Source organism: Elephas maximus, chromosome 23 (assembly GCF_024166365.1).
Source record: "Elephas maximus indicus isolate mEleMax1 chromosome 23, mEleMax1 primary haplotype, whole genome shotgun sequence".
Lineage (NCBI taxonomy): Eukaryota > Metazoa > Chordata > Mammalia > Proboscidea > Elephantidae > Elephas > Elephas maximus.
Window position 1 is genome coordinate 46,862,621 of NC_064841.1, and position 23,293 is coordinate 46,885,913.

At 38.4% G+C, this 23,293-nt stretch overlaps 1 protein-coding gene across 1 annotated transcript in view; it reads right to left on the minus strand.

Moving 5' to 3' along the window:
• RNF17 (ring finger protein 17) overlaps positions 1–23,293 on the minus strand; it is a 224,083-nt gene that overhangs the window by 161,808 nt on the left and 38,982 nt on the right. The window contains exons 10-12 of the mRNA XM_049867103.1: positions 4,323–4,618; positions 1,654–1,812; positions 163–352 (exon numbers count right to left, since the gene is read on the minus strand). Coding sequence (XP_049723060.1) covers positions 163–352; positions 1,654–1,812; positions 4,323–4,618 — 645 coding nt within the window. The remainder of the gene's footprint in view (positions 1–162; positions 353–1,653; positions 1,813–4,322; positions 4,619–23,293) is intronic.

A 23,293-nucleotide genomic window follows, 5' to 3' on the forward strand; every position in this document is an offset into this window, starting at 1 on the left:
GTCTGGGAAGTGAAGAATAAATAAATTACTCCTCTCTACTCCTTCCTAATTTCCTTTATTTTTTTATTCTTATTCCTAATTTCCTCCCCCTTCCCCCTCCCCCCCATCACCACAATGCCTCTAAGCAGGCCAGGAATACACAGTAATTATAAAATGTCATACCCTGGAACAATTAAGACTTCAGAATTTCCAAAATCTACCATAAATATTTTTAACACTGCAACTTCACAGACTGAGTATTTGATTAGACTACCAGGTTTTCTAGTATCTTTACTTTCTATTGGAATTAATTCAGTGATAGTTCCTCGACACCACATTCCGTTTTCAATGCTGTTGACAATTATTCTTGCACCTAATAATGAAACAAACCATTATCACTGTTTAAAGAGAGAAATACCTAATAAGCTCTAATTTACAAACATGTACATTAGTTCTACTACTCAAGAAGTCTTAATTTCTTTATAATACTTGTCAAGTGATACAAGAATGATATCTTAATCCTTAGTCATCCTACCCAAATAAAATATTTTGATGTTTTCTGTCATACAGAAACTTATGAGCTAAATGGGAAGATTAAAAACACAAAAACTAAGCCAGCAGCTATTTCTGAGAACCTATGTTTTATGAACTATACTAACAAAGTATGAATGAGATGGCCCTCCCATTAAAAAGCTCAGGAAAGGAAAAGAGACAGGCAAATGAATTAATATAATACACGGTATTTGCCACAATAAAGGCTATCTATTCTCATGCACATACAAATATACACATATATACACATCTTTAAGCTTGTAAATTATTGTGGTAGCATAAAGGAAGACATAATGCAAGGGTAAAGAAACAATGAAAAGCAGCATGTGAAATGCCAAAAGTAAATCATTAATACATACCGGACTTCAGAGAAGGGGATAATAAACTAAGGGCTTAGTAATGGAGGAAGGCCTTATGGATGGATTACATAAAACCAAATGGATTAAAAATTAATAACCAGGAAAAAAGAAGAACAAGCAAGAGGACTGAACTGCAAGAAAACCGAGGCAAAAAGAGGTTGAAATCCTAGCCCAAACCACAAAGTAGGATTAGAACAGCTAAGAAGAACATAGGTAGCCTTAGAACCCATACTATTAACAACTAAGCTGTGTACCTAAACTACTGCCAAGCTGTGTACTGGAGATCAATTTGGTAATATTTGATCACTGATTATATAATGAAAGATGCTCTCTGTATATGCTAGTAAAAACAGTTGAAAGGCCACAGTCCTCTGGAATGTTATTTAAGCATTCAATGCTATCCTTAACACCAAACGGAGAGCAGGGACTGGAATCAAACTATGATGTATCACCTTAAAGGGCACAGGTTTCCCTGGAGACAAGGTGACAGTCTAGATAACCCGTCATGGGTTTTGTAATTTAAAAAACAATTCACCTCACTTCATAATGAGGTTTTGTGTATATGAAACTCTCTAAAAATGTGCCAATGGTCAATCTTAACCCTTATCCAACTTACCAAAATAAAATTTAACCTACGTTAAATAATTCCAAAACTTCTATGCTTGGAGAAAATACCTAGATTATAAGAAGTCTGTGTGAGTTGGTCAAATATTATACTATTTAAATAAAACTGATGTTTTAACTTGGAGTAGTATTTCATTACCTAGCTCCAAAATATCCAAAGGATTGAGATGTAAACTCTTGTTGCAAATTTGATTCACCTTCTTCTCCAATAACACTGCATCTTTTATTTGTGAATACTTCCGAACATAGAAGTGGCAAGGGTGTATTACATGGCTTACCAAAACTAGCTCTAGAGAACCTGGAGAAGAATAAGTATTTAAACCACATGAATAAACCATGAGTTAGAAAAGAATTCCCAAAAGTTGAACAATTACAATACCCTATAAAGGAATTATGAATGTCTTTGTGGTATTGCAAACTCTAAAATACTGAGGCTCCACAAAACAGTCCAAATCAATAAACAGATCACTTTCAATAATTATTTAGCAACATAAACTGCAAATACTTCATTTTACTTGCAAAATCTGTTATATAAGTGCAATTGCAGTTCATGTGGTAGGTAGATTCTAAAGTCTGAGTATATGTTGCAACTCCACTACACTATAAAACTGAGTTCACTTGTGAACGTATTTGAAATTCAGAACCCCATTTATAATGATTAGGTTTTTAGTACAGCCCAAAAAGTCTGTTTAATCCATGCTATGTCTCCAGAACCTATAATTAGCTCATAAAAAAAAATCCAGTGTGAATCCCAAATTGTATTAATCACGTTAAAGAGGTGTGAAAAAATGTCTGGGCAAAGCCAAAGTATTAAGCAGCTTTTAGGGGAAAGTATGTGTATTTCATTGCAATGGGAGCGGAGTAAAGGTAAAAGACAGTGAGACAATTTTCTGATGCAGGAGCAATTGTTTCTACTTATATAAAAAGATCTTCAAAGTATAAAGTTAAGGGAGAAGAGCAAAGAACAAAACAATGTGTATAGTGGGCTATGTTTTGGGTAAAAAAACAACAGCAACAAAAGGGGGTTAGAAAAATAATCTATGTGTATTTGCATTATGCTCAAACAGCATAAAGAAACTCTGGAAGGGAGGGAAGAACTGAATGGAATGGAATAGGGTGTGAGGAAGTTTCACAAGGCATTTTAATACATATATATTTAATTTTTGAACAATGTAGATGTTCTAGTTATCATCTAGGATTAGCTGGCAAAAATGTTTAAAAAACAAAGAATAGGAGTGCTACTGGAGACAGTAAGCATAAACAGAGGACAAAATTGAACAGATAATTTTAACCTATCAGACCAATAAAGATTAAAAAGAGTAATACCCATTTTGAGGATAGGGTTAAAAAGATAAATATATATAACTAGGGAGACAGTTGAGAGAAGTGGTATAAATTTCAAAAGCTTTTTGCCAAAAACAGTTGAAGTTTTAGCACTAAAAAGGAAGAAGTACTAGTAATCAATAAAATTCATTTTATTCACTCCTTCACGCTTGGGAGACAACTAAGAGAAGTGCTATAAATTTCAGATATATTTTTGCCAAAACGAGTTAAAGTTTTAACATTAAAAGGGAAGAAGTAATAGTTATTAATAAAATTCATTTTACTCACTACTTCACACTAGATAAGAGCCCTGGTGGAGCAGTGGTTAAATGTTCAGCTGCTAACCAAAAGGCTGGCAGTTCGAATCCACCAGCTGCTCCTTGGAAACGCTATGGGGGAGCTCCACTCTGTCCTATAGGGTCGCTATGAGTTGGAACTGACTCAACAGCAATGGGCTTGGGTTTTTGGTTTCACACTAGATAAGAGTTACTATACATAAAACAAACTCTACTACATTAAGTTCAGACAGTTGTTAAAGTACCTGCTTTTGATTCAAAGGAAACTGATGGCTTTTTCTGAAGAGGCTTTTTTTGATATCTAGGTGTCTCCATAAAATAATCTGTAAAGCATGGTTCATTAAAATAAGAAATAAAGGTGACTGTATTAATTTTGTTAATGTTGACAATGGCATACTTTAGTTTAAAAAGCTGTACCTGAAATGGCAAAATTCTAGAATGGCAAGACACTTTGTATTAGAAGGTAAAGTCATGATAAAAAAGTTATCTTAATTCACTGAGATATCAGTGATAATAATACAGTGGAAATGAGAAAAAAGTGTGTGAACTTTTTTTGTAGTTAAAATGTCATTATGGAGAGTAAACCAATTAAAAAAGACAAGAAGGGGAACTCTAAAACCAGTCTTGAAAATGGTCCTAAAGAAGACTGGTGGTATAAAATTACACACAGTAGTATCTCACTCTCACGCTAATGGGTAATGCCAACACTGGAAATCTAATCAAATAACTGTGATACATTTAAATGTTACTAAATAGATGATATAACACTTATAATCATTACTTTCATAGCAGATTTAACCTCAGAACAAAAACTTAGTTATTCTTAAATGCAAGGACAAAGCAATGAAAGTGCTTCCACAAATCACATCTCTCATTTATTTATATATACATTTTCTACATAAGGTTTATACATATGGAACACTCAAATGTCAAATACCCTAATTAAACGAAATGTTGAAATTACACCTCAGAGGTTAGCTATACTGCAGCGTTAAAAATAAAAGTTATCACACTTTGGAAAATGGGAATGTAAGAGCGTGCAATCACCAGGTTCTAATTCATAATGAGGTACCAAGATTATAACAGCAATATGTTTCTGTTACATACAAGAACAAAAAGGTACAAATTGTCTTGAATTACAGATACAAGTTTTTTTTTTTTTTTTGGCTGCTTTTATATTTTCACTCACTTTCCAGGTTCTCTTCAATAATTTCTTCAATTATCACATCAGGACTAGATCCCACTTGTGGTAGAGCAGCAATGGTTTTAGTGACAACTTCTTTCTTTGCCTGGAAGTTTTTTGCTTCTAAATGCACATCATTGGTTTCACATTGCAAAGTGGTTGGTGATGCTTCATTAGTTAGGACAGATATGTCAAACTTTTTCTCTTCTAGTGATAGGTACATATCATGACAAGAAAATTCCTTTTTATTATCATACATCCTATGAACATTCTGTCGGATTTCATTTTCTTGTGGATAAAATCTATTTAAAAATATAGAAGCATATTTAGGATTTTTCACATGACTAAATCATTTCACAAATTCTTTATATGCACCTTCAAGCCATTTCCTTTCCACACTATAGTTAATATTATGACACATACAAAACAGATAAAGTTGGTCAGGTGCCCCAGGGGTATTTCTATTTAACCAGCTTCACTGATACACAATTTACATAACATTCAATATTTTAACCAAATTTACAAAATTGTGCAACCATCACCACAATCCAATTTTAGAACATTTTCATCACCCAAAAAGAAACCACTGCTCATAACCAGCCACAAACAGGTCCCAAGGTTTTAAAAAATGAACAAGAGTTTAATCAATTAGAACCTGAAGAAACCTGAAGTCACATAACAATGATATGATTGTAAAAGAAGAATAGACATAGATTTTCAAAAGAAGTCATTTTGTTTGGCCTAGGTATCTGATTTTAAATTATGTTTAAATTATTTCTTCTTTTAATTCACAGTCACTATAAACCTCCACCTAGGCTAATAATAATCATTAATCTGGATCTATTGGGCCTGATTATTTAAGCCACTAATTCAGTGATTATTTATTCACTCTACTCTGTATTTTTCTACCTTCTCCACATATCCAGACAGATTTAGGCCATCAAATCCACAAACAGAAATCCTATGAAAGAAATGAGATTAAGTCTCATAAAGCTTGCATTTTAGTTAACCCATGATGAACTTAGCTTCTTCGCAGATCATTGTTTAATAAGCCATTTTAGAAATTAACCAACAAAGTCAACTGGATTTAGCAATGACACATGGCTATCTGTCTCTTCTAACAGAGGTCAGGCATTTAACCTAAGTAACATTAATATATGTTGAATAAAGATTCAAACATCTTCTGAGAAACACGTTTGTATACAATCTTGCAAACCAAACATCTCTTTTCATGTCATAGGTTGAACTGTGTCCCCCAAAAATGTATGTATCAATTTGGCCAGGCCATGATTCCCAGTACTGGGTGACTGTCCACCATTTTGTCATCTGATATGATTTTCCTATGTGTTATAAATCCTGATGTTAAGGAGGAGGGGACCTCATACCACCAAGAAAGGAGTGCAGGAAGCAGACAGCGTCCATTTGACCCAGGGTTCCTGCACAGAGAACCACCTAGTCCAGGGGAAGGCTGATGAGGAGGACTTTCCTCCAGAGCCAACAGAGAGAAAAAGCCTTCCCCTGGAGCTGACACCTTGAATGTGGGATTTTAGCCTACCTACTAAAGCCACCCACTTGTGGTATTTCTGTTACAGCGGCAGCATAGATAACTAAAACACGCATTTATCCGTCTCTTCTAACAGATGTCAGGCATTTAACCTATGTCAACATTAATATGCTCCGAATAAAGGTTCAAACATCTTCTAAGTAACACATTTCTACAAACCTTGCAAACCAAACATCTCTTTTTAGAACATCTCTTATTTGACCTTATTGAGACATTTAACACTGTTATTCAAGTTCAGTCTCACAAACCTCTACTTTGACATCTAGAACACCACATTATTCCTTCTTCAAACTCTCTTTGCTCCTTCTCAGTTTTGTTTTGTTTTGGTTACCCTTTCCCTGCCTTAAATTTAAATATTTTCCAGGGTATTGTCCTTGAACTACTTCATATCAGCCCTGGTGAGCAAAAACATGGTTTAATTACCACCTGTCCACTGTTAACCTAAAGACTGGTGGTTTGAACCCACCCAGCAGTACCTTGAAGAAAAGGCCTGGTGATCTGCTTCCATTAGATCACAGCCAAGGAGGAGGTGGGGCCAAGATGGTGGAGTAGTAGAAGCTTCCAATGATCCCTCTTACAAAAAAACCCCCAAAAAACAAGTGAAATGATTATTTTTATGATGAGCTAGGAGCCCTGGACATTAAAGGCAGAGTCAGAAAACGGACTGAGCGGCAGGGGGAGGGAGAGATGGTTCAGAAGCGCAGGGGAGTTGCCAGACCTGAATCGCCAGGAACCCTTGAGCAACATTCCTGGGAGCGACTGCGTGGGGCTGGTAATACCATTCAGCTGCAGTTTCCTCAGGGAGAAACATCCAGGTGCACAGCCTACTCACACCCCCATAACCAGAGAAGAAAGGTGCTCTTGGAAAAGGCTAAGTACTTGTGTATATTTTACCACTCCCCCAGGCCCCAAGCTAGCTTCAGTGGCTGTTGATTTCCCTGGGCCTGAAATAGGCCCTGCTGAGTGCTCTCAGCCATTCTCCCGGCCTTGGAGAAGGAATAAATTCACAATTGGGGGAAAAGATAATCTGCCAGCTACACTAACCTGGGGAGCTCAGGACACAAACGGCTCCTGTCCAGGCGTAAACAGTCCATGGACCTTGAATACCTTTCCCCTCTGCATGGACCTGTGTGGGCCCATTTAAGGAGAATAGGCCCTTATCGGCAGACTGCAACTGCTTCAGCAGTGTGTTGGTGGTGGGGTGTTTGAAGTCTGACACTGCTTTGCCTATTAAACAGAGTCCTCAGGGGACTAAGGAATGGTGACTCCACTTAGGTCACCCAGCCACCCGTGAGAAGGGTCCAAGGATAACTGGTAACTCCCAGTTCTTACACCAAAAGCATTGGGTGCCCATGGTCTGTCTGCAGAACCCACCCACCTGTGCACTCTAAAGAACAGGGATGTGCTTTCCTTACAGACACTTGGGGGATGGCTGTCAGCCCTCTGCCCTGTTCAGGGCATGACCCCCACTGCAACAAGATACTGGTACCTATACCAATCAACCCTACCCCTCGAAGGCTGTAGGACAGAGCCTGTACAAAACACTTGATGACCAACAACCTAGACACCTGAGCTGAATCCATACAAGAAAAATAAATGGACTCCTAGGCTCATATACCTAATAACAGCTCTAGCCATCTGGTGACAGGATGTCAGAGCTTCAAAGCCAAAAATAATCAAGCTAGCTCACTCAAGCAACCTATTTGGGCATATCAAAAGAAAACAAAGAACAAGCTAGGATACTGTAAGTAAACATAAAATAAACTAATACAATAACTTATAGATATCTCAGAGACAACAGTCAATATCTAATCACATAAAGAACCAGACCATGATGGCTTCAATGAGTTCTCAAAACAAAGAATCAAGGGATCTTCTGGATGAAAGTGCATTCCTGGAATTACCAGATGCCGGATACAAAAGAATATACAGAACTCTTCAACACATCATGAATAAGATCAGAAAGGAAATCAGGCAATACACAGAACAAGCCAAGGAACACACAGAGAAAGCAGCTGAAGAAATTAAAAAGGTCACTCAAGAGCACAATGAAAAATTTAATAAGCTGCAAGAATCCACAGAGAGATAGCAATCAGAAATTTAGAAGATTAACAATAAAATGACAGAGTTAGACAACTCAATAGAAAGTCAGAGGAGCACAACTGTGGAATTGGAAGGCTGAATGGGTGAGGCTGAAGATAAAGCACTTGGCACCAATATATTTGAAGAAAAATCAGATAAAAGCATTAAAAATAAAATGAAGAAACCCTAACAATCATGTGGGACTCTATCAAGAGAAATAACCTAGGAGTGATTGGAAAGGAAGGAATAACAGAAAATACAGAGATAATTCTTGTAGATTTGTTGGCAGAAAACTTCCCTGATATCGTGAAAGGTAAGAAGATATCTCTCCAAGATGCTTATCAAATTCTATATACAGTAGATCTTAAAAGAAGGTCATGTTATAATCAAACTTGCCAACACCAAAGATAAAGAATTTTAAGAGCAGCTAGGGAATAAGAAAAAGTTACCTACAAAGGAGAGTCAATAAGAATAAGCTCAGACTCCTCAGCAGAAACCATGCAGGCAAGAAGGCAATGGGATGACTTACATAAAGCACTAAAGAAAAAAAACTGCCAGCCAAGTATCATATATCCAGCAAAACTGTCTCCCAAATATGAAGGTGAAATTAGGACATTTCCAGATAAACACAGGTTTAGGGAATTTGTAAAAATCAAACCAAGAAATACTAAAGGGAGTCCTCTGGTTAGAAAATCAATATCAGATATCAACCCAAGACTAGAACACAGGACAGAGCACCCAGATGTGAACCCATACAGGGAAATGACAAAAATAAATCAAGAGAAAAAAATGCTCAAAATGGGGAAACAGTGATATCATTACATAAAAGAAGAAAACATTAAAACAATAAAGACGGACTAAGAAATGTAGTCATAGATCTTTCACATGGAGAGGAAGGCAAGGTGATATAAAGAAATAAAATTAAGTTTAAACTTAGAAAAATAGGGGTAAATATTAAGGTAACCACAAAGGAGACTAACAATCCTACTCATCAAAATAAAATACAAGAAAAAAATAGAGATTCAGCAGAAGCAAAATCAACTACACTGAATAAGAGGAAAAGAAAATATATAAAGATAAGCTACTCGGCACAAAAAATTAAGGGGGAAAAAACTATCAACAACACACACACACAAAAAAAGACATCAAAATGACAGCACTAAACTCATACCTATCAATAATTACTCTGAATGTAAATGGACTAAATGTACCAGTAAAGAGACAGAGAGTGGCAGAATGGATTAAAAAAACACGATTCATCTATATGCTGCCTACAAGAAACACACCTTAGAAACACAAACAAACTAAAATTCAAAGGATGGAAAAAAATATATCAAGCAAGCAACAATAAAAAAAAAAGCAGGAGTGGCAATATTAATTTCTTACAAAATAGACTTTAGAGTTAAATCCACCATAAAGGATAAGGAAGGACACTATATAATAATGAAAGGGACAATATACCAGGAGAATATAACCATATTAAATACTTATGCACCCAATGACAGGGCTGCAAGATACATAACACAAACTCTAACAGCACTGAGAAGTGAGATAGACAGCGTCACAATTATAGTAGGACACTTCAACACAACATTTGCGGAGAAGGACAGAACATCCAGAAAGAAGCTCAATAAAGACATGGAAGATCTAAATGCCACAATCAACCAATGTGGCCTCGTAGACATATACAGAATACTCCACCGAACAGCAGCCAAGTATGCTTTCTTTTGCAATGCATATAAAACATTCTCTAGAATAGACGACATACTAGGTCATAAAGCAAGCCTTAGCAGAATCCAAAACATCAAAATATAAAAAGGATCTTCTCTGACCATACAGCCGTAAACGCAGAAATCAGTAACAGAAAAAGCAGGGAAAAGAAATCTAACACATCGAAACTGAACTGTACCCTGCTTAAAAATGACTGGATTATGGAACATATTAAGGATGGAATAAAGACATTCATAGACTCCAGGGAGAATGAAAACACTTCCTATCGGAACCTTTGGGACACAGCGAAAGCAGTGCTAACAGGTCAATTTATACCAAGGAAAGCACAGATCCATACAGAAAAAATGGCCAAAATCAAAGACTTATCCCAACAACTTGAACAAATAGAGAACAACAAAAGAAACCCTCAGGCACCAGAAGAAAGCAAATAATAAAAATTAGAGCAGAATTAAATGAAATAGAGAACAGAAAAACAACTGAAAGAGTTAACAAATCCAAGAGCTGGTTCTTTCAAAAAAATCAACAAAATTAATAAACCACTGGCCAAAATGACAAAAGTAAAACAGGTGACTAAGCAAATTACCTGAATAAGAAATGAAATGGGTGATATTAAACAGACTTAACAGAAATTTAAAAAATGGTATCAGAACACTACGAAAAATTGTACTCTAACAAATTTGAAACCACAGAAGAAATGGATGAATTCCTAGAAACACATTACCTACCTAAACTAATACAAACAGAGGTAGAACAAAGAAATAAACCAGTAACAAAAGAAGAGATTGAAAAGGTAATCACAAAACTCCCAACAAAAAAAAGTCCTGGCCAGGGATGGCGTCACTGCAGAGCTCTACCAGACTTTCAGAGAAGAGTTAACACTACTACAACTGAAGGTATTTTGGAGCATACAAAAGGACGGAATACTCCCAAACTCATTCTATGCAGCCAGCATGTCCCTGATACCAAAACCAGGTAAAGATACCACAAAAAAAGAAAATTACAACCCTATATCCCTCACGAACTTAAATGGAATATCAATTGAGATGTTTCAACAACAGAGGCAGCACTGGAGGTGCTCACTCGTCTATGCCAAGAAATATGGAAGACAGCTTCCTGGCCAACTGACTGGAAGACATCTATATTTATGCCTATTCCCAAGAAAGGTGATCCAACCGAATGTGGAAATTATAGAACAATACATTAATATCACATGCAAGCAAAATTTTGCTGAAGATCATTCAAAAATGGCTGCAGTGGTATATCGACAGGGAACTGCCAGGCTGGATTCAGAACAGGACATGGAACCAGGGATATCATTGCTGATGTCAGACGGATCCTGGCTGAAAGCAGAGAATACCAGAAGGATGTTTACCTGTGTTTTATTGACTATGCAAAGGCATTCGACTCTGTGGATCATAACAAACTGTGGATAACAATGAGAAGAATGGGAATTCCCGAACACTCAATTGTGCTCACGAGGAACCTTTACATAGGTTAAGAGGCAGTTGTTCGGACAGAACAAGGGGATACTGATTGGTTGAAAGTCACGAAAAGCATGCGTCAGGGTAGTATTCCTTCACCATACCTATTCAATCTGTATGCTGAGCCAATAATCCGAGAAGCTGGACTATATGAAGAAGAACAGGGCATCAGGATTGGAGGGAGACTCATTAACAATCTGCGATATACAGATGACACAACCTTGCTTTCTGGAAGTGAAGAGGACTTGAAGCACTTACTAATGAAGATCAAAGACCAGCCTTCAGTACGGATTGCACCTCAACATAAAGAAAACAAAATCCTCACAACCAGACCAATGAGCAACATCATGATAAACGGAGAAAAGATTGAAGTTGTCAAGGATTTCATTTTACTTGGATCCATAATCAACAACTATGGAAGCAGCAGTCAAGAAATGAAAAGATGCATTGCATTGGGTAAATCTCCTAGGAAGGGCCTCTTTAAAGTGCTGAAGAGCAAAGATGTCACCTTGAAGACTAAGGTGCGTCTGACCCAAGCCATGGTATTTTCAATCGCATCATATGCATGTGAAAGCTGGACAATGAATAAGGAAGGCCGAAGAAGAGTTGACGCCTTTGAATTGTGGTGTTGGCAAAGAATACCGAATATACCATGGACTGCCAAAAGAACGAACAAATCTGTCTTGGAAGAAATGCGGCCAAACTGTTCCTTAGAGGCGAGGACGGCGAGACTGCCTTTTACATACATTGGACATGTTGCCAGGAGGGATCAGTCCCTGGAGAAGGACATCATGCTTGGCAGGGTACAGGGTCAGTGGAAAAGAGGAAGACCCTCAACAAGGTGGATTGACACAGTGGCTGCAACAATGAGCTCAGGCATTAACAGTGATTGTAAGGATGGCGCAGGGCCAGGCAGTGTTTCATTCTGTTGTGTACAGGGTTGCTATGAGTCGGAACCGACTCGACGGCACCTAACAACAACAACACGCAGAGATGGTTCAACATTAGAAAAACAAATAATGTAAACCATTATATACATGAAAGACAAGAATTACATGATTTTATCAATTGATGCAGAAAAGGCATTTGACAAAGTTTAACACTCATTCATGATAAAAACTCTTAGCAAAATAGGAATAGAAGGAAAATTCCTCAACATAATAAAGGGCATTTATACAAAGCCAACAGGCAACATCATCCTAAATGGAGAGAGTCTGAAAGCATTCCCCCGAGATCGGGAATCACAGAAGGATGCCCTTTATAACTACTCTTATTCAACATTGTGCTGAAGGTCCTAGCCAGAGTGATTAGGCTAGATAAAGAAATAAAGGGCATCCAGACTGGTAAGGAAGAAGTAAAACTATCTCTATTTGCAGATGACATGATCTCATACACAGAAAACCCTAAAGAATCCTCAAGAAAACTCCTGAAACTAATAGAAGAGTTCAGCAGAGTATCAGGATACAAGATAAACATACAAAAAAACCAGTTGGATTCCTCTACACCAACAAAAAGAACATCAAAAAGGAAATCACCAAATGAATACCATTTCCAGTAGCCTTCAAGGAGATAAAATACTTAGGAATAAATCTTGCCAGAGACATAAAAGACCTATACAAAGAAAACTACAAGATATCACTGCAAGAAACCAAAAGAGGACTACATAAGTGGAAAAACATACCTTGCTCATGGATAGGAAGACTTAACATTGTAAAAATGTCCATTCTACCAAAAGCGATCTATAGTTACAATGCAACTGCAATCCAAACTCCAGTGACATTTTTTAATGAGATGGAGACACAAATCAACAACTTCATATGGAAGGGAAAGAGGCCTCGGGTAAGTAAAGCATCATTGAAAAAGACGAACAAAATGGAAAGCCTGATTTTAGAACCTATTATACTGCCACAGTAGTCAAAACGGTCTGGTACTGGTACAACAATAGATACACAGACCAATGGAACAGAATTGAGAATCCAGACGTAAATTCATCCACATACGAGCAGTTGATATTTGACAAAGGCCAAAACCAGTTAAACCGGAAAAAACAGTCTCTAACAAATGGTGCTGGCATAACTGGATATCCACCTGCAAAACACTGAAACAAGACCCCTACCTCAAACCATGCACAAAAAAAAAAAAAAAAAAAAACACAAAAACGAACTCAAAATGGATCAAAGACCTAAACATAAAATTTAAAACAATAAAGAACATGGAAGAAAAAATAGGGAGACACTAGGAGCCCTAATACGTGGCATAAACCATATGCAAAACATTACTAACGATGCACAAACACCAGAAGAGAAACTAGATAACTGGGAGCTCCTAAAAATCAAACACCTCTGCTCATCCAAAGAAGTACCAAAAGAGTAAAAAGATTACCGACAGACAGGGAAAAAGTTTTTAGCTATGACATTTCCAATCAGCATCTGATCTCTAAAATCTACACAATATTGTAAAAATTCAAAAACACAAATTACCAAATTAAAAAATGGGGAAAGATATGAACAGGCACTTCACTAAAGAAGACATTCAGGTGGCTAACAGATACATGAGGAAATGCTCACGATCACTGGCCATTAGAGATAAGCAAATCAAAACAACTATGAGATACCATCTCCCTCCAACAAGGCTGGCATTAATCCAAAAAACAAAATAAATGTCAGAGAGGTTGTGGAGAGACTGGAACAGTTATACACTGCTGTCGGCAATGTAAAACGGTACAATCACTTTGGAAATTGATTTGGAGCTTCCTTAAAAAGCTAGAAATGGAACTACCATACAATCCAGCAATCCCACTGCTTAGAATAATCCTACAGAAATAAGAGCCTTTACACGAACAGATACATGCACACCTGTGTTCACTGCAGCACTGTTTACAACAGTAAAAAGACGGAAGCAACCCAAGGTGCTCATCAACGGATGAATGGATAAATAAATTATGGTATATTCACATAATGGAGTACTACACATCGATAAAGAACAATGGTGAATCTGTGAGACATTTCATAACATGGAGGAATCGGGAAGGCATTATGCTGAAATTAGTCAGTTGCAAAAGGACAAATATTGTATAAGACTACTATTGTAAGAACTCGAGAAATAGTTTAAACATAGAAGAAAATATTCTTTGATGGTTACCAGAGTGGGGAGGGAGGGAGGGAGATGTATATTCACTAATTAGGTAATAGACAAGAACTATTTTAGGTGAAGGGAAAGGCAAAACACAATACAGGCAACGTCAGCACAACTGGACTAAACCAAAAGCAAAGAAGTTTCCTAAATAAACTGAATGCTTCAAAGGCCAGCACAGCAGGGGCGGAGGTTTGGGGACCATGGTTTCAGGCGACATCTAGGTCAACTGGCATCATAAAATCTATTAAGAAAACACTGTGCATCCCACTTTGGAGAGTGGCATCTGGAGTCTTAAACTCTAGCAAGTGGCCATCTAAGACGCATCAATTGGTCTCAACCCACCTGGACCAAAGGAGAATGAAGAACAGCAAAGACACAAGGTAATTATGAGCCCAAGAGACAGAAAGGGCCTCATAAACCAGAGACTACATCAGCCTGAGACCAGAAGAACTAGATGGTGCCCAGCTACAACTGATACCTGCCCTGAGAGGGAACACAACAGAGAATCCCTAAGGGAGCAGTGGGATGCAGACCCCAAATTCTCATAAAAAGACCAGACTTAATGGTCTGACTGAGACTAGAAGGACCCCAGAAGTCATGGTCTCCAGACCTTTTGTTAGCCCAAGAGAGAAACCATTCCCAAAGCCAACTCTTCAGACAGGGATTGGACTGGACTATGGGATAGAAAATGATACTTGTGAAGAATGGGCTTCTTGGATCAGATAGACGCATGACACCTCACAGCCTGCTCCTGTCTTGAGGGGAGATGAGAGGGCAGACAGGGTCAGAAGCTGGTGAATGGACACGAAAATACAGAGTGGAGAGAAGGAGTGTCCTGTCTCATTACGGGGGATCAACTAGGAGTAGATAGTAAGGTGTATATAAATTTTTGTACAAGAGACTGATTTGATTTGTAAACTTTCACTTAAAGCACAATAAAAAAAAAAGAGATCACAGCCAAGAAAACCCTATGGAGCAGTTCTACTCTGCAACCATGGGGTCTTCATGAGTCGCAATTTATTCAATGGCAGTTGCCAATGACAATCAGTAAAGGCAGGTTACAATGACACTTTCCCAAAAAACTAGGAAAAAAATTTAAGAGCGCTCTCACATTTAAACTTAAAATCAATACAGACTATTGAAGAGGCAGAAAAGCTTTAGTCTTACAGAGTTTGAGAGTAACCATATTCAAGAAATAAAAACATCTAAAAGAATACTGGTGGGCTACAGCTGATGACTGCCCTGAGAGGGAATACGACAGTGAATGCCTGAGGGAGAAGAAGAGCAATGGGATTGCAGACTCCAAATTCTCATAAAAAGACCAGACTTACGAGGCGGAGCCAAGATGGCAGAATAGACAGACGCTTCCGTCAAGCCCTCTTTACAACAAAGACCCCAAAAAACAAGTGAAACAAGTATATTTGTGACACGCTGGGAGCCCTGAGCATCAAAGGCAAGCTTAGACAAAGAACTGAGGGGCAGGGGAAGGAAGAGACCATTCAGAAGTGGAGAGGAGTTACCGGACCTGGATCGCAGGGAGCCTTCAGGAACCATTCCCGGAGCAGCGGCAGTGGCAGCGGCAGGCTGGTACTAGCGTTCGGCCGCAGTTCCCTCACGAAGAAGCAGCCAGCCACACAGCCCACTCACACCTCCAGAACCTGAGGAGAAGGGCGCTCTCGGCAAAAGCTAAGTACTTGCATATATTTTACCGTGCCCTCCCACCACCCCCAAGCCAGCTTCAGCGGCTGAATCCCTAGGCCTGAGATAGACCCTGGTGAGCACCTGGAGCTGTCCTCCCGGCCTTGGAGAAGGAAAAAATTTCCAACTGGGGGAAAAGATAATTGGCTAGCTCCATCAACTGGAGGAGCTCAGGACAGAAGCAGCTCCTGTCCAGGCATAAACCATCCATGGACCTTGAGCACCTTTCCCTTCGGCATGGACCTGTGTGGGCCCATTTCGGGAAAACAGGCCCTTGTTGGCAAACTCCAACCATTTCAGTGGTGCAGTGGAAAGGTGGGTGTTCGACGTTTAACATCGCTTTGCCTATTGGTCCTCACCTACCCACAACAGGGACCTAAGGACTGGTGGCTCCACTTGGGTCACCCAGCCATCCACGACAGGGGTCCAGGGATAACCGATACCTCCCAGTCCTTAAACAAAACCTTTGGGTGTGCAGGGTCCCTCTGCAGAGCCCACCCACCACCATCTCTAGGGAACAGAGACACGTTTCCTCAGCGACACTTGGCAGTCGGTTCTCAGCCCCCTGCCTTGTTCAGAGCGTGACCCCCTGCTGCAATCAGATACGGGTATGTATGCCAATGACTGCTGCCCCTCTAAGACTGTAGGACAGAGCCTGTACCACATACCTGATATCAGTTAAATGGAAACCTGAGCTGAATTCATACAAGAAAACTGAATGGACTCTTAGACTGATATACCTGATAACAGCTCTAGCCAGCTGGGGACAGGACACCAGAGCTCCAAAGACAAAAATAATCAAGCAACCTCACTCGAGCAACCCATAGGGGTATAACAAAACAAAACAAAGCAAGCAGCTATGACACAGTAAGCAAGCAAAAACTAATACAATAACTTATAGATGGCTTGGAGACAACAGTCAACATCAAGTCACATAAAGAAACAGGCCATGATCACCTCGACAGGCTCTCAAATCAAAGAATCCAGGGATCTTCTAGATGAGAGTGCATTCCTGGAATTACCAGATGCAGGATACAAAAGTTTCATATACACAACCCTTCAAGACATCACGAAGGAAATGAGGCAATACGCAGAACAAGCCAAGGAACACACAGATAAAGCAACTGAAAAAATCAGAAAGATTATTCAGGAACATAATGAAAAGTTTAATAAGCTGGTAAAATCCATAGACAGACAGCAATCAGAAATTCAGAAGATTAACAATGAAATTCCAGAATTAGACAACTCAACAGAAAGTCAGAGGAATAGAATTGAGCAAGTAGAAGCTAGAATTTCTGAACTTGAAAATAAATCACTTGGCACCAATATATTTGAAGAAAAATCAGATAAAAGAATTTAAAAAAATGAAGAAACCTTAATAATCATGTGGGACTCTATCAGGAGACATAACCTACGAGTGATTGGAGTATGAGAAGAGGGAGGGATAACAGAAAATACAGAGAAAATTGTTGAGGATTTGTTGGCAGAAAACTTCCCTGATATTGTGAAGGATGAGAAGATATCTATCCAAGATGCTCATCGAACTCCACATAAGGTAGATCTGAAAAGAAAGTCACCAAATCATATTATAATCAAGCTTGCCAAAACTAAAGATAAAGAGACAATTCTAAGAGCACCAAGGGATAAAAGAAAAGTCACCTATAAGGGAGCGCCAATAAGAATAAGATCGGACTACTCGGCAGAAACCATGCAGGCAAGAAGGCAAAGGGATGACATATTTAAACAATTGAAGGAAAAAAATTGCCTGCCAAGAATCCTATATCCATCAAAACTGTCTCTTAAACATGAAGGTGAAATTAAGACATTTCCAGATAAACACAAGTTGAGGGAATTCGTAAAAACCAAACCAAAACTACACAAAATACTAAAGGGAGTTCTTTGGTTAGAAAATCAGTAATATCAGGTATCGACCCAAGACTAGAACACTGGGCAGAGCAACCAGAAGTCAACCCAGACAGGGAAATCCAAAAAAAAAAAAAAGGCCAGATTAAAAAAAAAAAAAGCCCAAAAAAGGGTAACGGCGATGTTATTACTTAAAAGATGACAACATTAAAATAATAAAGAGGGACTAAGAAACGTAATCATACACCTTCCATATGGAGAGGAAGATACGGAGAAACAAAGAAATAAAAGTTCGTTTTAAATTTAGAAAAATAGTGGTAAATAACAAGGTAACCACAAAGGAGACATACTATTCTACTCATCAAAATAAAATACAAGGGAAAAATACAGACTTAGCAGAAACAAAATCAACAACAACAAATATGAGGAAAGGACAATACATAATCTACTCAGCACATGAAATCAAGTGGGAAAAAGAAGCTGTCACCAACACACAAAAAAAGACATCAAAATGATAGCACTAAATTCATACCTATCCATAATTACCCTGAATGTAAATGGACTAAATGCACCAATAAAGAGACAGAGAGTGGCAGAATGGATTAAAAAACACGATCCATCTTTATGCTGCCTGTAAGAGACACACCAGAGATGCAGGGACACAAACAAACTAAAACTCAAAGGATGGAAAAAAATATATCAAGCAAACAACAATGAAAACAGAACAGGAGTGGCAATACGAATTTCTGACAAAATAGACTTTAAAGTTAAATCCATCAGAAAGGATAAGGAAGGATACTATATAATGATTAAACGGACAATATACCAAGAAGATATAACCATAATAAATATTTATGCACCCAATGACAGGGCTCCAAGATACAGAGAACAAACTCTAACACCACTGAAAAGTGAGACAGACAGCTCCACAATAATAGTAGAAGACTTCAACACACCACTTTCGGTGATGGACAGGACATCCAGAGAAAAGCTCAATAAGGACAAGGAAGATCTAAATGCCACAATAAACCAACTTGACCTCATAAACATATACAGAACACTCCACCCAACAGCAGCCAAGTATACTTTCTTTTCTAGTACACACGGAACATTCTCTAGAATAGACCACGTATTAGGTTATAAAGCAAACCATAGCAGAATCCAAAACATCAAAAAATTACAAAGCATCTTCTCTAACCATGAGGCCATAAAAGTGGAAATCAATATCAGAAAAAGCAGGGAAAAGAAATCAAACACTTGGAAACTGAACAACACCCTGCTCCAAAAAGACTGGATTACAGAAGACACTAAGGATGGAATAAAGAAATTCACAGAATTCAATGAGAACGAAAACACTTCCTATCAGAACCTTTGGGACACAGCAAAAGCGGTGCTCGGAAGCCAATTTATATCAATAAATGCACACATCCAAAAAGAAGGGCCAAAATCAAAGACCTATCCCTACAACTTGAACAAATAGAAAGAGAGCAACAAAAGAAACCCACAGGCACCAGAAGAAAACAAATACTAAAAATTAGAGCTGAACTAAATGAAATAGAAAACTAAAAATAATTGAAAGAATTAACTAGACCAAAAGCTGGATTTCTGAAAAACTCAACAAAATTGATAAACCATTGACCAAACTGACAAAAGAAAAACAGGAACAAGAAACGAGATGGGCTAATTACAACAGACCCAAATGAAATTAAAAGAATCATATCAGAGTACTATGAAAAACTATACTCAAACAAATTTGAAAACCTAGAAGAAATGGATGAATTCCTAGAAATACACTGCCTACCTAAACTAACATACAGAGGTAGAACAACTAAACAGACCCATAATAAATGAAGATATTGAAAAGGTAATCAAAAAAACTCCCAACAAAAAATACCCCTGGTCCGGACGGCTTCACTGCAGAGCTCTACTAAATCTCAGAGAAGAGTTAACACTGCTACTACTCAGAGTATAGAAAAGGATGGAATACTACCAAACTCATTCTATGAAGCCACCATATCCCTGATACCAAAACCAGGTAAAGACACCACAAGAAAAGAAAATTATAGATGTATATCCCTCATGAATGTAGATGCAAAAATCCACAACAAAATTCTAGCCAATAAAATTCAACAACATATCAAAAAAATAATTCACCATGACCAAGTGGGATTCATACCAGGTATGCAGGGATGGGTTCAACATTAGAAAAACAATTAATGTAATCCACCACATAAAGAAAACAAAAGACAAGAATCACATGATTTTATCAATGGATGCAGAAAAGGCATTTGACAAAGTGCAACACTCATTCATAATAAAAACTCTCAGCAAAATAGGAATAGAAGGAAAATTTCTCAACGTAATAAAGGGCATTTATACAAAGCCAACATGACCCTATATGGAGAGAGCCTGAAAACATTCCCATTGATATCGGGAACCAGACAAGGATGCCCTTTATCACCATTCTTATTCAACATTGTGCTGAAGTCCTAGCCAGAGCAATTAGGCTAGATGAAGAAATAAAGGGCATCCAGATTGGCAAGGAAGAAGTCAAAGTATCTCTATTTGCAGATGACATGATCTTATACACAGAAAACCCTATGGAATCCTCCAGAAAACTACAGAAACTAATAGAAGAGTTCAGCAGAGTATCAGGATACAAGATAAACATACAAAAATCAGTTGGATTCCTCTACACCAACAAAAAGAACATTGAAATCACCAAATCAATGCCATTTACAGTAGCCACCAAAAAGATAAAATAATTAGGAATAAATCTTATCAGAGATGTCAAAGACTTATACAAAGAAAACTATAGTACACTTATGCAAGAAACCAAAAGAGACTTACATAAGTGGAAGAACATACCTTGCTCCTGGATCGGAAGACTTAACTTAACATTATAAAAATGTCTATTCTACCAAAAGCGATCTATACATTTAATACAATTCTGATCCAAATTCCAAGGATATTCTTTAATGAGATGGAGAAACAAATCACCAACTTCATATGGAAGGGAAAGTGGCCCCGGATAAATAAGGCATTACTGAAAAAGAAGAACAAAGTGGTAGGCCTTACTTTACCAGATTTTAGAACTTATTATACCTCCATAGTAGTCAAAATAGCCTGGTACTGGTACAACAACAGATACATGGACGAACGGAACAGAACTGAGAATCCAGACATAAATCCATCCACTTATGAGCAGCTGATATTTAACAAAGGCCCCAAAACAGTTAAAAGGGGAAAAGACAGTCTTTTTAAAAAATGGTGCTGGCATAACTGGATATCCATCTGCAAAAAAAATGAAACAAGACCCATACCTCACTCCATGCACAAAAACTAACTCAAAATGCATCAAAGACCTAAATATAAAATCTAAAACGATAAAGATCATGGAAGAAAAAATAGGGACAACGTTAGGAGCCCTAATACATGGCATAAACATTACAGAAAACATGGTAAGGAACGTAGAAGAAAAACTAGATAACTGGGAGCTCCTAAAAATCAAACACTTATGCTCATCCAAAGACTTCACCAAAAGAGTAAAAAGACTACCTACAGACTGGGAAAAAGTTTTTAGCTATGACATTTCTGATCAGCGCCTGATCTCTAAAATCTACATGATACTGCAAAAAGACAAATAACCCAATTAAAAAATGGGCAAAACATATGAATAGACACTTCACTAAAGAAGACATTCAGGTAGCTAACAGATAATGAGGAAATGTTCACGATCATTAGTATTAGAAAAATGCAGATCAAAACTACAATGAGATTTCATCTCACTCCAACAAGGCTGGCATTAATCCAAAAAACACAAAATAATAAATGTTGGAGAGGCTGTGGAGAGATTGGAACACTTCTATGCTGCTGGTGGGAATGTCAAATGGTCCAACCACTTTGGAAATCGATTTGGCGCTTCCTTAAAAAGTTAGAAATAGAACTACCATACAATCCAGCAATCCCATTCTTTGGAATATCTCCTAGAGAAATAAGAGCCTTTACATGAGCAGATACATGCACACCCATGTTTACTGCAGCACTGTTTACAATAGCAAAAACATGGAAGCAACTAAGGTGCCCATCAACAGGTGAATAGATAAACAAATTATGGTATTTTCACACAATGGAATACTACGCATCGATAAAGAACTGTGAGGAATCTGTGAAACATTTCATAACGTGGAGGAACCTGGAAGGTATTATGCTGAGTGAAATTAGTCAGTTGCAAAAGGACAAATATTGTATAAGATCACTATTGTAAGAACTTGAGAAATAGTTTAAACTGAGAAGAAAACATTCTTTTGTGGTTATGAGAGGGGGGAGGGAGGGAGGGTAGGAAAGGGGTATTCACTAATTAGATAGTAGTTAAGAATTACTTTAGGTGAAGGGAAAGACAGCACACAATACAGGGGAGGTCAGCACAACTGGATTAAACCAAAAGCAGTTTCCTGAATAAACTGAATGCTTCGAAGGCCAGCGTAGCAAGGGCAGGGGTCTGGGGACCATGGTTTCAGGGGACATCTAAGTTAACTGGCATAATAAAATCTATTAACAAAACATTCTGCATCCCACTTTGAAGGGTGGCATCTGGGGTCTTAGACGCCAGCAAGCAGCCATCTAAGATGCATCAATTGGTCTCAACCCACCTGGATCAAAGGAGAATGAGAACATCAAGGACACAAGGTGATTACGAGCGCAAGAGACAGAAAGGGCCACATGAACCAGCGACTACTTTATCCTGAGACCAGAAGAACTAGATGGTACCCGGCTACAACCGATGACTGCCCTGACAGGGAACACCACTGAGAACCCCTGAAGGAGCAGGAGAGCAGTGGGATGCAGACCCCAAATTCTCATAAGACCAGACTTAATGGTCTGACTGAGACTGGAATGACCCCGGTGGTCATGGGCCCCAGACCTTCTGTTGCCCCAGGGCAGGAACCATCCCCAAAGCCAACTCTTCAGACATGGATTGTACTGGGCAATGGGTTGGAGAGGGATGCTGGTAAGGTGGGAGCTTCTTGGATCAGGTTGACACTTGAGACTAGGTTGGCATCTCCTGCCTGGACGGGAAATGAGAGGGTGGAGGGGGTTAGAAGTTGGTGAAAAGGACACGAAAACAGGGAGTGGAGGGAGAGAGCAGGCTGTTTCATTAAAAAGAAAAAAGAGTAATTGGGAGTGTGTAGCAAGGTGTATATGGGTCTTTGAGGGAGAGACTGACTTGATTTGTAAACTTTCACTGAAAGCACAATAAAAATTATTAAAAAAAAAAAAGACCAGACTTAATGGTCTGACTGAGACTAGAAGGACCCCTGCAGTCACAGCCCCCAGACCTTCTGTTGGCCCAGGTCAGGAATCATTCCCGAAGCCAACTCTTCAGACAGGGATTGGACTGGACAATGGGCTGGAAAGGGATG